At 43.6% G+C, this 15,552-nt stretch overlaps 1 protein-coding gene across 3 annotated transcripts in view; it reads left to right on the top strand.

Moving 5' to 3' along the window:
• Positions 1 to 15,552, top strand: part of arnt2 (aryl-hydrocarbon receptor nuclear translocator 2) — a 379,980-nt gene that overhangs the window by 248,221 nt on the left and 116,207 nt on the right. For all 3 annotated transcript variants that reach the window (XM_038814349.1, XM_038814347.1, XM_038814350.1), the window contains one exon: positions 5,152 to 5,226. In XM_038814349.1, coding sequence (XP_038670277.1) covers positions 5,152 to 5,226 — 75 coding nt within the window. The remainder of the gene's footprint in view (positions 1 to 5,151; positions 5,227 to 15,552) is intronic.

Raw genomic sequence — 15,552 nt, 5'->3', positions numbered from 1 at the left:
CCTGAAATTTAGCCTGATTTCAGTTAAATTCTAAGCTACATTATGAGAACGACTTGGAGATTTCATGCCGGCACTAGCCAGATCCAGTGGAAAGTCAGTGCCCATGGAGAAACTGCATGCTGAAATTTCAATAAACAACAAGTATACAAAATGAGGTGTGTGCCTTTTAGGATTTGTTGAGAGCAGTAAATCATTTACTGCTTTGAGCTGTAGTCAACTCGTGTCAAATTGAGGGAGTTAGTACAAAAAAAATCAATGGGCCAAATGCAGGCAAGAGCCAACAAAACACCAGCTCTGGTTAACTTTAGTGAAACAACCCAAAAAAACTGAACAACTGGTTGCATTTTTTTCACTTCAGGGAAGTTTCACAAATGTAGAATTTCCTAAGTCGGTTATAACTTAGTGATCGCCCTTGATCTTCAAAGCCACAATATGCGTATATAATATCGGAGCAGTCATCTGTTCCTGAGCAGTTCTTTTGAACTGCTTACTACTGTTGACTTAAGCAAGGTTAAAGCCAAAAATAATTGTGACTAATATCACATGTTAGAAAATCTCGACTATCTTATATTTATGGAAAATTAACGTGTCTAAAATAAAGCCAGCACTTAACAGACTTAGTTTAACCCTATTTCTGCAGTTATTTTTTTTTACATTATTCAAAAGTACTTGAGATGTTTGCAAGCCCTGAACAACACCCAACAACTTGTATTTTGAGCACCTTTAACATAATGAGACATTCCAAGGGGCTACTGAGTAGAGCGAGTTTTGCTGTACGCAAAGTGGACAATCATATCAGCACTTTACAGAAATCAAGAAGTCCAAATCAAAACCAAAAAGTGTTGATTAGTCACAGATTAGTCGGAGAGATTTTTTTGTCAATTGCTGTAATTGAGAGAGCAAAAACAGACTGGCACTTTGTTTGCAGAGCCCTAACACCCACTTCGATAGGGCTGAGGAAGGGCCTAAAGGTGAAGCACAGTCTAGAGGGGCACTTGCAGCTGTAGTATATGTAAATACTGTATTAACTTAAAATTTCTTCCGTGCCAATTTTAGGACCAGCTTCCCTCCTGTGGTGCAGATGATTATGGTGAGCGTCCCAGTCCAACTCTATAAAACGGATCGCGATTATGGCTTCAGACTGGCCTAGGCGTGGCATGAGAACCAATAATGCTGGAAAGCCATGCCTTGGGCTAAGAGTGGGCGGAGCACAATTCCGTCAGTCGTTTTGAGCTAGTGGAATTATTCTTCCCCTTGTACAGAAACTCAGAACTATTCAACACAGAATTAGGTTGTTCAATGCATTGTGTCTCAATGGATCTTTTGAAAGAGATGCCCAATTAGTTCCACTCCCTTTTTCTGCCCCCTTATTTTGTAAGATGCCAGCTTCATTTAAAAGATAGGTTGTCATATTCATAACTGAACCAGTGACAAAATATGTATAGATTTCTCCTAACAAAGGTGGATGCTGACGAATGTGTCCCCTTGTGGGGGATTCGCAAACTAGGTGGCACAGTTTAAAAATCAGGTGTCTCCCATTGACGATGGATCAGAGGAGGAATTTCTTGGTTCCAAAAAATGGTTGGTGTTTGGTATTCTCTCCACAGAGAACAGTGGAGGCTGGGTCATTGAATATATACAAGGTTGAGTTAAACAGATCTTTGATCGACAAGAAGGTCAAGAATTATGTCAGGCAGACAGAAGGTGGAGTTAATGTCATGATCAGATTAGCCATCATCTCATTGAAAGGCAGAGCAGGCTCGAGGAGCGAATGGCCTTTTCCTGCTCCCATTCCTTATGATCTTGCTACACTTACTGATTTTGTTCTGAATATACTGTAAATGTTCCTGCACTGCACATATAAGGCTTACACATTCATTTTAACTTGTGAAAAAACCATTTGTAATGACATTACAGTACAACTTGCGTAAATCACTGGATCTTTTCAAGTCAAATACTGATGGATCTGTCTGATGCATCAATCTGGACTGTAAAAGCTCTGTAATGAGAAATTAATGTGTTTTAATAGCTGCCCAACCTAACGCATGCTGATACTAATTTCTTCGGCATGAGATATTTTAATAAATGTGCAGCTGTACTCCTTGAGAAGGCGTCAGTTCCTGTTAGGCTACTTAGTTAATGAAAATCTCAACCAAACCTTGTGGATTTGTTTTGCTGAACTAATAAGAATGGTGATGGACTCTGGGATTGGCTATGCTACTCCCAGGTCCAGCATCTTGCTTGCCTGTTCGTTGTGGCACTTGGCGCATGCACTTGCTTATGTTGATCATGGGCAAGATCTTCCAGCTGTTCACACCGAGGTTATCTTCCAGTCCTGCTGACGGAGCACCCCTGCCGCAGGTTTCCCGGGTCATGGGGTGGACCAGAAGATCCCGCTGCCGACGGCAGGCTGCCACGCGCCACTCAGAAACATGTCGCACGCAGAGAGGCCAAGGAATCTCGCCTCTTGTGCAGGCCGCACGTGAGAATCACCCCTTGTGTAAAAAGTGCTCAAACCTGCGCTTGTTTCAAATTCTGTTGTTTAAATTCAGCCAATCTAGTCAGGATTTCCCTTAATTTAAAGGATTTTGCAATCCTCATCAATGGTCTTCAGTGACCAAACCTGTTTTAATTAATGTTAATGGAACGTGAATCTAGTGTTTGATGTTAACATCAAAAAAGAGAAAGTGGGAAATAGAAGAAGGTGCAGTAACATATTGAAACAGCAAGGTCAAAGATGTTGGAACTCAATCAGGCAGCGAATAATGGAACTGAGGCTTGTTTTAGACAATTACAGGCTTTTATTTACAAATAGACACTTTGGACCAGATTTTCAGAGTCACGAAGACTCCGCTAACCTTTAAAAATGACAGGTGGGGCCCACCACCATTTTCGACAGATCAGTTTTTGACAGCAGAGTGAAGGGCATGAATTGCACAGGCAGGAAACCCAAGCTCAGCAAGGCCATTTAAACTAGGTGCTAAGTTTAAACTGACCACATTTTGGTGGTTGCAAGGGCCTTAACCTGCAGTGTGAGAAACACAAATTGATTGAGTTGATGTAAGCAATCTTGACAGATGGATAAGGTCTGTCTGTGCTGTGATCTGATTTTTTTCCAAATCCCTTGCTCCTTAGACTTGGGGACAGAAAAAGCTTCAGGTGTAAGTGAGAGTTAAAGAGACTACTCTCTCTACTGTTTTGATTTACAGGCCATATGTATAGGTTAGAAAAAAAATAACCATCTGTTCCACAGTTTCAATAGAAATCTTTGTTAACATTTCCCAAGGGCTAGTGTTATTTCATTTTGAATGCTTCGCTGAGTTTCAAAATCTACAATTATCTCCAGGGGTTTTGAGTTCACAGTTTGATTAGCAGTTTAAATAAGCTATTAAAAGATTAGTTGTTCTTGTTGTGGCTACTGAATAATAATCATCTTTTATTGTCATAAGTAGGCTTCAATGATGTTACTGTGAAAAGCCCCTAGTCGCCACATTCCGGTGCCTGTTCGGGTACACAGAGGGAGAATTCAGAATTCTGACAGTCGGTACGGAAATTGAACCCGTGCTGCTGGCCTTGTTCTGCATTATGAGCCAGTTGTCTAGCCAACTGAGCTAAACCAGCCCTGAATAGATGTGTGTTTGTTATTTATAACAGCCTAACTACTAGATATTTAAAGGCTTAATGGGTTTCATTAATATTTGTTTTAATTTTTTAATGTGTTTGAGTGAGGGTTGTATTAAGTTGTTAGAAGTTTTTTTTTTAACCTCCACATGATTCCTGAGGTCTGCTGATGGTGGATATTGGATGGGTGGTGATCCAGTGGTTAGCACTGCTTCCTCACAGCACCCGGGACCTGGGTTCAATTTCGGCCTTGGGTCACTGTCAATGTGGAGTTTGCATGTTCTCACCATGTCTGCATGGGTTTCCTCTGGGTGCTCCGGTTTCCTCCCACAGTCCAAAGATGTGCAGGTTAGGTAGATTGGCCATGCTAAATTGCCCTTAGTGTCCAAAATTGCCCTTAATGTTGGGTGGGGTTACTGGATTATGGGGATAGGAGGTGTGAGCTTGGGTAGGGTGCTCTTTCAAAGAGCCAGTGCAGAATCGATGGGCCAAATGGCCTCCTTCTGCACTGTAAATTCTATGATAAATTAACCTTCATGTCCAGGGATATGCAAGTTAGGTTCCGGGCTGGATGGGGGGGAGGTTATGGGGTGGATGGAAGAGTAGACACGGGTCGAGTGCTCTTTCAAAGGGTTGGTGCAGATCCGATGGGCCTCCTTCAAAGGATCGGTGCAGACTCGATGCCTCCCTCTGCACTGTAGGGATTCTAAGAGTACCATGTAGGTGGCATGGGATGTACGAAGGCGCAGGGAGTGTTGGTGGCAGAGATGAGTTTGCATGGACGAGGAGTGGTATATATGAGGGGCATGGGAGGTCAGTAAGGTTGTGAGAAGTGAGGGCTCGAGGGACTGAAAACTTGGCATTTCCCTACCTCTGTGGCTACCTATGATCTCCTTCTGGGGCTGGCAGGCCCAACTCTATCCTGCCCCTACCTCCTGGTATGAAAATTGGATCTAACAGAGCCCTTTAAACCACGGCAGGAAATTTCCCGACTCAAGCCGACCACCTCAGTATTGAAAATCTGGTCCATTAAATATCATGCGCCTCAGAATTTAGTTTCCAGTCCTGCATAGCTTCCTTTTCATAATGTAACCTCTGCATTTGATGGTGGAAAACACAACGCTTCAATGATATCAGATTCTACTGTAGCTTCAGGAAAGTAGTTATCTGGGTTTAAATCTAAAATCAGCAACCAACTCCAGTCTGTTCTGACACATGGGCGCACAGGTGAATCCAGGTTAATGCCCACTGTCTGAATGCAATTAAACATACATTTAAAATAAAATTAACAAGAGACAAATGCACAGAAGAGGAAAATAGTTTTTATAAAATTGTAAGCAATACCATGGGATTTCTAATACTGTAACTATATATGCTAATTCCGTTCTGTCTGAGCAGCCATGCTTGAAAGGAGCCAGTCAGAATAGGGCTCCAACACTAACCCCAGTACACGGCAAGATTGACTCACCACTAGGAATGATAATCTAGTTCCCTTTACTTAAATACATTTGATTCTTTTTTTCTTGTCAGGAGCTACTGGGAAAGGATATTGTGGAGTTTTGCCACCCCGAAGATCAAAGCCACGTGCGGGACAGTTTTCAGCAGGTATTTACAATGACAAAGCAGTGGATTAATAACTTTCATGTGTTGGAATATCATGGCTGGGATTCTCCAAAATCCCGGCTAAGTGTTGACGCCAGCGTAAGCACCAGAGTGTTTCACGCCGGCGTCAACGGGCCTCTTGTAGTGGCCCGCAGGGGGCCAGCACGGCGCCGGAGTGCTGCGCGATAACCCTGCCCTGCACTGCCAGTGCAGGTCCGCGCAAGCGCGCCGGCCGACCGTTTCCGTGCTGGCGCCGCCCAACATAGCGCAGAAGGAGGTAGGCCCCTTCGCGCGCGCCTGCCAATCGGTAGCCCCCATTCGCGGGCCTGGCCACCGTGCAGGCCCTCTCTGGAGTCTGATCCCCTGCCCCCCACCAGGACGGCCACGGGTCCGAGCTCCCGCCGGGTGGTACCAGGTTGCAATCACGCCATTGGACAAGGATGACATCTCCAGAATTGAACGGGCAGAAATTTTTCAATCCTGCAGAGCTTCCTTTGGATAATCTAATCTCTGAATGTGATGGTAGCAAACTCAAGGCTTCAAAGATAAGAGATAGTGCTGTAGCTTCAGGGAAGTGGCTATGTGGGTTAAATTCTAGTCAGTGGAAAATATTTCACTTTTAGTGTGAACTTCCCACAAACAACACATAAAGCGATGCACTTAGCGTTCTAATCCATTAAAAGGTTTTGTGTATGGTGCATACCTCCTGCATATTAATGCCTTTGGAAAATCTTATGCCAACAATTGACTGCTACATTTCCCTGATGAAATACTGAAATTATTCTTATTTGAAAATAATGAGAAGGTTTTCACATTAGATTTAAATACAATGAGAGGTTACTTCAGGTCAAAAAAGTGAAAAGAAGATTCTACGCAAGGACCAGAGCAGCACGGCACCTTCCCGCCTGCTGGCTGTCTGACATTGTACATGTGCTGCTCTGAGGTTCAAGCAAGGTGACATTCAATATCCCTACCCTGCTGCCTCAGTGCTGCTGGACAGTCAAAGGAAATTTCTGGCTGTTGGCTACAACAGCACATCACTCTAACAACTGCCATACTGTCTGCAAGCATTCAGGTCACTGACATTGTTTAAAATCAAATTGGTATTGGTACTGCTAGCAAGAGGAGAATGTGACCATGTTTCCAGGTGGAAAAATCTTTCACATTTTTCAGGTTGAAGGTGACAGAACATCAGCTTTAATGTGTTTACTCTGTTAAATTTGAAGTGACAGTGAGTAGAAAAACTGACCAGGGAGATTTGTACAGCAGGGTGAAAATCTGAGATTTGTCACAGAGTGTTATGCTGTGATCAATCAGTTGTTTAACTATAAGCATACATTCAGCATTTCACATTACAATTTTCTGCATTCCACATTACACGTCTCTGCATTTCATATTACAATTCTCTGATCATTAAAAAAGGAGTAAGAACAATAGTCTGGGGCCCTTTCAAGCATGGTGAGGGGACTCATCTATTCAGGAAAAAGGGACAAGTGTGGAAATGGAACATCAAATGGGAAAATTGGGAAATGGAATAGTGTCCTAATGGGAAGGTAGCGGTGACAGCCATTGGACTTGTAATTGATATTGGTTGATACCCTGAGACAGACCACTTAACAAGGAGATAGGAAGCAGAAATGGACCATGTGAAGACAGGTTGAAAATTGAAAGCTAAGTTGATGGGATTTTCCAGTTCAAGGTGAGAGCAGGAAACAGCACTGACGACCATTTTCCTGGCACAATGGCGATTGTGAGGGCGAGGACCTCAGTAGTACTGGAACAAAGAATGTTCGACATATTGCACAAAAAAACAGGCATAGCTTGGACCCATGTGGTTTCCCACAGCAACATCTTTTAATTTGGAGGAAGTGAGATGTGCTAAAGGAGAAGTTATTCAATGTGAGAACCTGTTCAATCTGGCAGAGGAGGGTGGTGGTGACTGGTTCGGCCTTTATTCAGTGGAGAAGTGGGGAACTGGCAGAGTATCCTGGTGGAGGATACAGATGTAGAGAAATGGGCATCATGGTTAAAAGCAGACAGTTATGGTATCAGCAAATATCTTCACTTCTAACCTTAGATTGAGAGAAGGTTGTTGATGAAGCAGCTGAAGACGATTGACCCAGGACACCACCCTGAGGAACAACTCAATTATGTTCTGAAGCTGGAATGATTGGCCCCCCCCAACAACCACAACCATCTTATTTTGTTCTACATTTGACTCCAACGAGAGGAGCGTTTTCCCTCCAAAATCCTATGGAATTTAATTTTGCTGAGGCTCCTTGATGCCGCACTTGGTCAAATTGTGCCTTGCTATCAAGGGCAGTGACCGTCACCTCACTTTGAATTCAGCAGTATTGTACAACTTTGGGCCAAGGTTGTAACGAGGTCTGGAGCTGAGCGGCCTCAGAAACATAGGAATTAGGAGCAAAAATAGGCAATTCAGCCCCTCGAGCCCACTCCATCATTCAGTCAGATCATGACTGATCTCTTCCTGGTCTCAAATCCACCTCCCTACCTGTTCCCCATATCCCTTTAACCCGTATTTTATCAGAAAGGTGGAACCAAACTGAGCATCAAGTTATCAGGTTGTTGCTGTGTAAGTGCCGCTTGACAGCACTGTTGACAACACCTTCCGTCACTTTACTGATGGGGTGTTAATTGCCAGAATTGGATTTGGCTCGCTTTTTGCATACAGGGCATAGCTGGCTAATTTTCCACATTGCCGGTAAGATGCTAGCGCACAAGTCTTCAGTACTACTGTCGGGATTTTTTCAGGATCCATTGGCTTTGTTATATCCAGTGCTTTCAGCCATTTCTTGATATTATGTAATGACGAGAGTTGGCTGAAGACTGGAATCTGTTGTTGGGGACCTTGGGATTATCCATTCGACACTTCTGCAGAAGATTGTTGCAAATGATGATGCTTGAGTAAGGGATATACAGCACATGAGGTTGCGGATTGAGGTTGAATACAATTCCCCTGCTGCCAATGGCCGATAGAACCTCATGGGTGCCCAGTTTTGAATTGCTAGATCCCATTTCACTTGTTCTTCACAATGGCTTCGACCAATGTTTCATGCACAGATGGAACTGCAACAGGTAGAGAATGGTGGAGACATTATCAAGCTGTTTCCCCCCCATACCGAACACAGATCTGCTCTGCCAGGTATGTCCTTCAGGATTCGATAGTGGTGCTACTGTGTCAAACGTGGTGTTGGACATTGAAGTTTTCTACCTAGAATACTTTGTGTTCCCTTGCTGTTCTGAGTGCTTCTTCCAAGTGGTGTTCAAAATTGAGGTGCACTGTTTCATCTGTTAAGGGAAGACGGTCAGTGGTAAGCAGCAGGAGGTTTCCTTTCTGTATTGGATTGGATTTGATATTGTCATGTGTACCGAGGTACAATGAAAAATATTGTTGTGTGTGCAATCCAGACAGATCGTTCCATACATGAAAACAAAACATAGGATATACATAAATACACAATGTAAATACATAAACACAGGCATTGGGTGAAGCAGTACTACTCAGTAAAGATGTGTGAAGAGATCAGATCAGTCCATGAGAGGGTCATTCAGGAGACTGTTAACAGCGGGGAAGGGCAGCACGGTGGCCTAGTGGTTAGCACAGCTGCCTCACGGCGCTGAGGTCCCAGGTTCGATCCCAGCTCTGGGTCACTGTCCGTGTGGAGTTTGCACATTCTCCCCGTGTCTGTGTGGGTTTCGCCCCCACAATCCAAAAATGTGCAGAATAGGTGGATTGGCCACACTAATTGGAAAAAATAATTGGGTAATCTAAATTTTAAAAAAAACAGTGGGGAAGAAGCAGTTTTCGAATCTGTTAGTGCGTGCTCTCAGACTTTTGTATCTCCTGCCCGATGGAAGAAGTTCGAAGAGTGAATAAGCCAGATGGGAGGGGCCTTTAATTATACTGCCCGCTTTCCCAAGACAGCGGGAGGTGTAGACAGAGTCGATGGATGGGAGGCAGGTTCACATGATGGACTGGGCTATGTTCACGACTCTCTGTAGTTTCTACGGAGGGGCAGCACGGTAGCATGGTGGTTAGCATAAATGCTTCACAGCTCCAGGGTCCCAGGTTCGATTCCCAGCTGGGTCACTGTCTGTGTGGAGTCTGCACATCCTCCCCGTGTGTGCGTGGGTTTTCTCCGGGTGCTCCGGTTTCCTCCCACAGTCCAAAGATGTGCGGGTTAGGTGGATTGGCCATGCTAAATTGCCCATAGTGTCCTAAAAAGTAAGATTAAGGGGGGGTTGTTGGGTTACTGGTATAGGGTGAATACGTGGGTTTGAGTATGGTGATCATGGCTCGGCACAACATTGAGGGCCAAAGGGCCTGTTCTGTGCTGTACTGTTCTATGTTCTATGTACGGTCTTGGGCCGAGCAGTTGCCATACCAGGCTGTGATGCAGCTAGATAGGATGCTTTCTACAGTGCATCTGTAAAAGTTGGTAAGAGTAAATGTGGACATGCCGAATATAGAACATAGAACATAGAACAGTACAGCACAGAACAGGCCCTTCGGCCCTCAATGTTGTGCCGAGCCATGATCACCCTACTCAAACCCACGTATCCACCCTATACCCATAACCCAACAACCCCCCCCCTCCCTTAATCTTACTTTTATTAGGACACTACGGGCAATTTAGCATGGCCAATCCACCTAACCCGCACATCTTTGGACTGTGGGAGGAAACCGGAGCACCCGGAGGAAACCCACGCCGGAGGAAACCCACGCACACAGGCGGATATCCTTAGTCCCTGAGAAAGTATAGGCGCTGTAATGCTTTCTTGGTCGTAGCATCGACGTGGGTGGACTAGGACAGATTGTTGGTTATGTGTACATCTAGAAATTTGAAGCTGTCAACCATCTTCACCTCGGCACCATTGATGCAGACAGGGGCGTGTACGATACTTTGCTTCCTGGAGTCAATGACCAGCTCTTTAGTTTTGCTGACATTGTGGAAGAGATTGTTGCCGTTACACCACTCCACTAGGTTCTCTATCTCCCTCCTGTACTCTTGACTCATCGTTGTTCGAGATCCGACCCACGACATTCGTGTCATTGGCAAACTTGTAAATGGAGTTGGAGCCAAATTTTGCCACACAGTCGTGTGTGTGTGTAGACATTGTGTGTCCCAGACATTGGCTGTAGATTATGATTTGCTGTGTATGACTATAAGTATGGGAATGTGACTAGTCTGTGGGACTGTTCTCCTACGTTTGGCAACAAGTCCCCAAATGTTAATCAGAAAGTCAATGCAGGGTTGGCTGGGCTGGTTGTGCTTTTGTTTTTCCTGGTGCCTACGTTGTTGGTGCTGGATGGTTCATCTTGTTTATTCTTATATGACTTTTGTTGTAGTTTGGTACATTTGAGTGAGGTTGGCACTGTGGCCTAGTGGTTAGCACTGCTGCCTCACGGCACCGAGGACCCAGGTTCGATCCCAGCCCAGGATCACTGTCTGGGTGGAGTTTGCACATTCTCCCCGTGTCTGCGTGGGTCTCACCCCCACAACCCACAGATGTGCTGGTTAGGTAGATTGACCATGCTAAATTGTCCTTAATTGGAAAAAAAATTATTGGGTACTCTTAATTTAAAAAAAACACATGAGTGGCTTGTCAGGCCATTTGAGAGAGTGTTTCAAAGTCAAACATGTTGCTGAGCATCTGGGATGACATGTGCGCCCAACCGAGTAAGGACAGCTCATTTTCATCTTAAAGGACATTAGTGAACCAGATGAGCTTTTACAACAATCTGGTAGTTTCATGGCCATAATTTCTGAGACCAGCGTTTATTACAGATTTCTTAATTAATTGAATTTTAGTTTCCCCACTGCCATGGTGGAATTTCAATTGCACAGCATTAGTCGCTGTCTTTGGATTACTCGTTCACTAACGTTACCACTATTCCACTGTTCCCCTATTTTTGTACCTGTCACACATGATGCGGCACGGTAGCATTTTGGATAGCACAATCGCTTCACAGCTCCAGGGTCCCAGGTTCGATTCCGGCTTGGGTCACTGTCTGTGCGGAGTCTGCACATCCTCCCCGTGTGTGTGTGGGTTTCCTCCGGGTGCTCCGGTTTCCTCCCACAGTCCAAAGATGTGCAGGTTAGGTGGATTGGCCATGATAAATTGCCCTTAGTGTCCAAAATTGCCCTTAGTGTTGGGTGGGGTTACTGGGTTATGGGAATAGGGTGGAGTTGTTGACCTTGGGTAGGGTGCTCTTTCCAAGAGCTGGTGCAGACTCGATGGGCTGAATGGCCTCCATCTGCACTGTAAATTCTATGATCCTCTACACTGGGCAGATTTAATGCAGATAGGCCGACCGATTTTCACAACATTTCCTTTCAGTCCACAAAGGTAGCCCAAAGCTGTTTTTATAATTCTCCATCTTGTTCTCATGCTAACCCCTCTGTCTTTGGCCTTCTGTTGTGTTTCGTTGAAGCTCAGTGATAGCTCAAGGAATGCACCTCATCCTTTGCTTAGGCACCTCTACAGCATTCTGGGTTTAACATTGAGTTCACTAATTTCAGATCGTAAACTCTGCTCCATTTTGTTTCTTTTTGCTTTGTTCAGTTTTGTTTTTTCTCGTTTTTTTTAGGATGACAACTGTTCATGATACTGATGTTTGCACCTCCTCTCGGAGCATCTTTTGTTTCTTTTCTTGTCCCATTACCACTTCCTTTGAGCCTGCACCATCACAGCTTTGTCATTTAATCTCTCCTGTCTTGTACCATATCACAACTTGCCTTTTTCTTTTTTCTACCCTCCTCTCCTTTCATTTACTTGAAACCCAATTCAGATGTAAGGTCTTTGACTTCAAACATAACTCAGGACTCTCCACTCGTGCTGCCAGTCCTGCTGTGGCAGCTTACTTTGCTTTTATTTCTGATTTTGGTTTAGTGCTCTGAAAAAGGGATTGAAAAGTTGAGGCCGAAATCTAACGTCCCCGTCATGCCAGAACCAGCGTACGATGCTGCCAGTATATCCCACAAGGATGGGGGGTGTTCACCACTGGGGCATGGAAACGAAGCAGAGTGTTGTTTGATAGCAGCGCTGGGAACGACCTTCTAATCCCACCCAGAACGGACTCTTTTTTATTAAATTATGCCCAAAATATTTGGTGAGTTTACGTAGCTACATTTTGGAAGTGGACATCAGTTATTATTTATCTGCCGTACAAGATATATTTTGATCTGTTCTGGTGAATTTTGTGTTCACCAAAGTACTAGGTATCAATGACACTCTGGTGGAATCATTGTTCCTTCCCCTCAATCTCAATAATGCAAACATTGCCCTCATTTCAAACAACTCTTTTTCCTAAGAAATCCTCATTAAATGTTTACACTGCATAAATTGCTGAAATAATTCCTTACTTTAGAATGTTGTATTCCTTGACTTGCTGTTACTTGCAAATGTTTCTCTCAGTTGCTGAGATTTTCCTACCTGTCTGTGAAATGAAATGATTATTGATTGCGACAAAGGCAAAAGGTATCAGTAGGATTGTTTCTTGGCTGTTTTGAAATGGTCTGAACTGATTGTTTTCCTCCTGCAAAAAAGCCAAAAATCTCGGATAACAGCAGATAGTGATTATTCCAGTGAGTTGTGATTTTAAGAGAGTATTCTCCCCAAAAATGTGTAAATGCTGCAGATACACGTGAGATACAAGAATTTAAATTATATAGGGCGATATTATCTGTCTTATCCAAGCGGAACAAGGATCTCGTCTATGATGATGCCTGTGGCTAGTGGTGTGTTACATGGCAACATTGTGTGATGCACTGAATCTTAATTTGTTATTTAAAATGACATCCAGATTTTCCTCCCAAGAAAAGTGATTTTCTTTTAAAATTGCATCTTGTCAGGGAATATTTTGCTCAAACATCAACAAATTGCTTTTTCCGGTTTTATCTTTTAAGATAACATGGTTTTCCTGGAGTACTGTATCAGCTAGTGCGGTTGTGGCTACTGGTGACAGTACAGTGCCTCCGACGGTCCTTGCACTTCCATTTGGACTTCTGATGTATTAAAATACACCATTAAAGAAATATATTTGTTGATGGATTAAACATTCTCAGTATCTTAGCTTTCTGCATGTTTCGACCACATATATCTCACCTTTTGTGGTTTTACCATAACTATGCACTGACACGTGATATATTTCCTGTGGTAAATCACCTGTCTTACCTGCATTGTGCTCTTGTGTAGCTATATTTAAGACCATTTTTATGTCAATACAAAGATGTATATTTGGCCAACTTGTTCCAGTTAGCAAAATGTTTAGGTTGAACTCTATTAGCAGGTTGGACTCTATTAACAACAAGAGTGTGCAGCTCAATATTAGAAGGAACCACGCTGGCTGTAAACAGTGAATGCACTCTGGTTCATTCTGTTCTTATTGAAAGTTATGGAAAATGCTTGAATTTCTTTAACTAAACCAGTAGATTTTATATATTTTTTTTGACCACGTACATTTTCCATCCCTTTCATGAGCAGGTAATAAATACTTGGGTAGAGGAATAATGTCTTTTCGTCGACCTATTTCACAACTGGGAACTTAACCTATGAGGGGGCGAGATGAAGTAACACGAGGGAAGCGGAAGTATTTTCTTTTAGGTTAGACAGACAGTTTCCATTTGACTGAGATGGGCATTCTTCTTTTCCTATTGTACGTGCATGTGATTTATTCTTGCATTTCATTTCATTTCAGTGAAAGTGAACCGTTCATTATGTAACATGTGCGGACAGTGTGAGCAGCACAATGGCACAGTGGTTAGCATTGCTGCCTGACAGCACCAGGGACCCGGGCTCAATTCCGGCCTTGGGTGACTGTGTGGAGTTTACACTTTCTCCCCGTGTCTGCGTGGGTTTCCTTCGGGTGCTCTGGTTCCCTCCCAGTCCAAAGATGTACAGGTTAGGTGGATTGGCCATGATAAATTGTCCCTTAGTGTCCAAAGGTTAGGTGGGGTTCCTGGGTTGCTGGGATAGGGTGAAGGTATGGGCCTAAGTAGGGTGCTCTTTCAGTGGCCGGTGTAGGCTCGATGGGCCATATGGCCTCCTTCTGCACTGTAAATTCTATAATGCATCCAGAGGTTTTTCTGCATTTTATTATTGTGAGCGTGCATCTTAAAATTTCCCTCAGCACCCCCTCCCATTAATTACAGTACATCATGCTTAGCTCAGAGAGCCACATTGTAGATCGATGATTGTTTTTGTTAGGATCGCAATGTCAGAAGAGTAACACAATGTCTATGAATGTGATTTTAGCCTGTTATTTTATAGAGAGAATATACTCTTTTGTCCCAAGCCAATAAAATTGTTTTGCCCTCCTAAGCTGCTGCTGGTTATTATGATTTGATAATGTATGCATAAAAGTTAGGTTATTGAAACTGTTGCAAATCTGCTTTTGAACCTGTAGAGGGTTCTTTTCCAGGAGCGATAAAGACATGAGCTGAGTGGGAAACTTAGACCCTTTTGTATTGTTTATTCGGGCCAAGAATAATATGGGAACTTAATCATCAGTTCCAGGGCTTGTTTTATCTGCCGTGTAATCGGAAGCCCTAGATCTGGTTACTTGGAAGAGTTTGGTTTCCTTTGTGACTCTGCGATCGGGTGTGGAGCAGGTTGCTGTTGATAGAAGGGTGTTGGTTATTGACCTGAAAAATAAAGCTTTTTCAAGGGTTTAATCACGAATTTCAAAAGCACAGCCCAACTTAGTTGTGTAATCCATCTGGGAATAGTAAGTATTTGAGTCAGATGGATAAGACAGTTGGATGTGAAATCTACTTATATGGATCTGGTTGGGGCGAGTACTTTTTATGTATAAACGTCATTTTCAAATTCCCCTGCGCCAGCTCCAGTTCTTCATGAGCTCTATCTCCCAACCTGCACCATCACTGATCTACTGAGTTTCCCTGCTCCCCTGTGCCATTACAGAGAGCCTTGACTCTCGCTCTGTGATTGCTTGACATTCATTAGCTCCCAATCTGGCACGGTTTTGATTTTAAAATTTACTTCTTTGTAAATTTTCAAAACCTTTCCTGCTTTTGCCTCTTATCCTCTCTGTAACCTCCTCCAGTCCTGCCACGCCTGCCAAGGTCTCTGCACTCGTCTAATTCCACCCTTTTACACATTGTCAGCTTTCATTGCTCTACTGTTGGTGGCCGTGCCTTCAACTTCTTAGGCCCTAAACTCTAGAATTTCCTCCTTAAACCCCTCTATCTCTCTACCCCTCACTCTTCTCTGAAGATAAACTCTTTGTCGAAGCCTTTGTGTATTGGTCCTAATCCCTTATGTGGCCAGAATTTTATTTGG

This window comes from Scyliorhinus canicula, chromosome 12 (genome assembly GCF_902713615.1).
Source record: "Scyliorhinus canicula chromosome 12, sScyCan1.1, whole genome shotgun sequence".
Classification (NCBI taxonomy): domain Eukaryota; kingdom Metazoa; phylum Chordata; class Chondrichthyes; order Carcharhiniformes; family Scyliorhinidae; genus Scyliorhinus; species Scyliorhinus canicula.
This window is presented reverse-complemented; position numbering and strand designations above follow the sequence as displayed.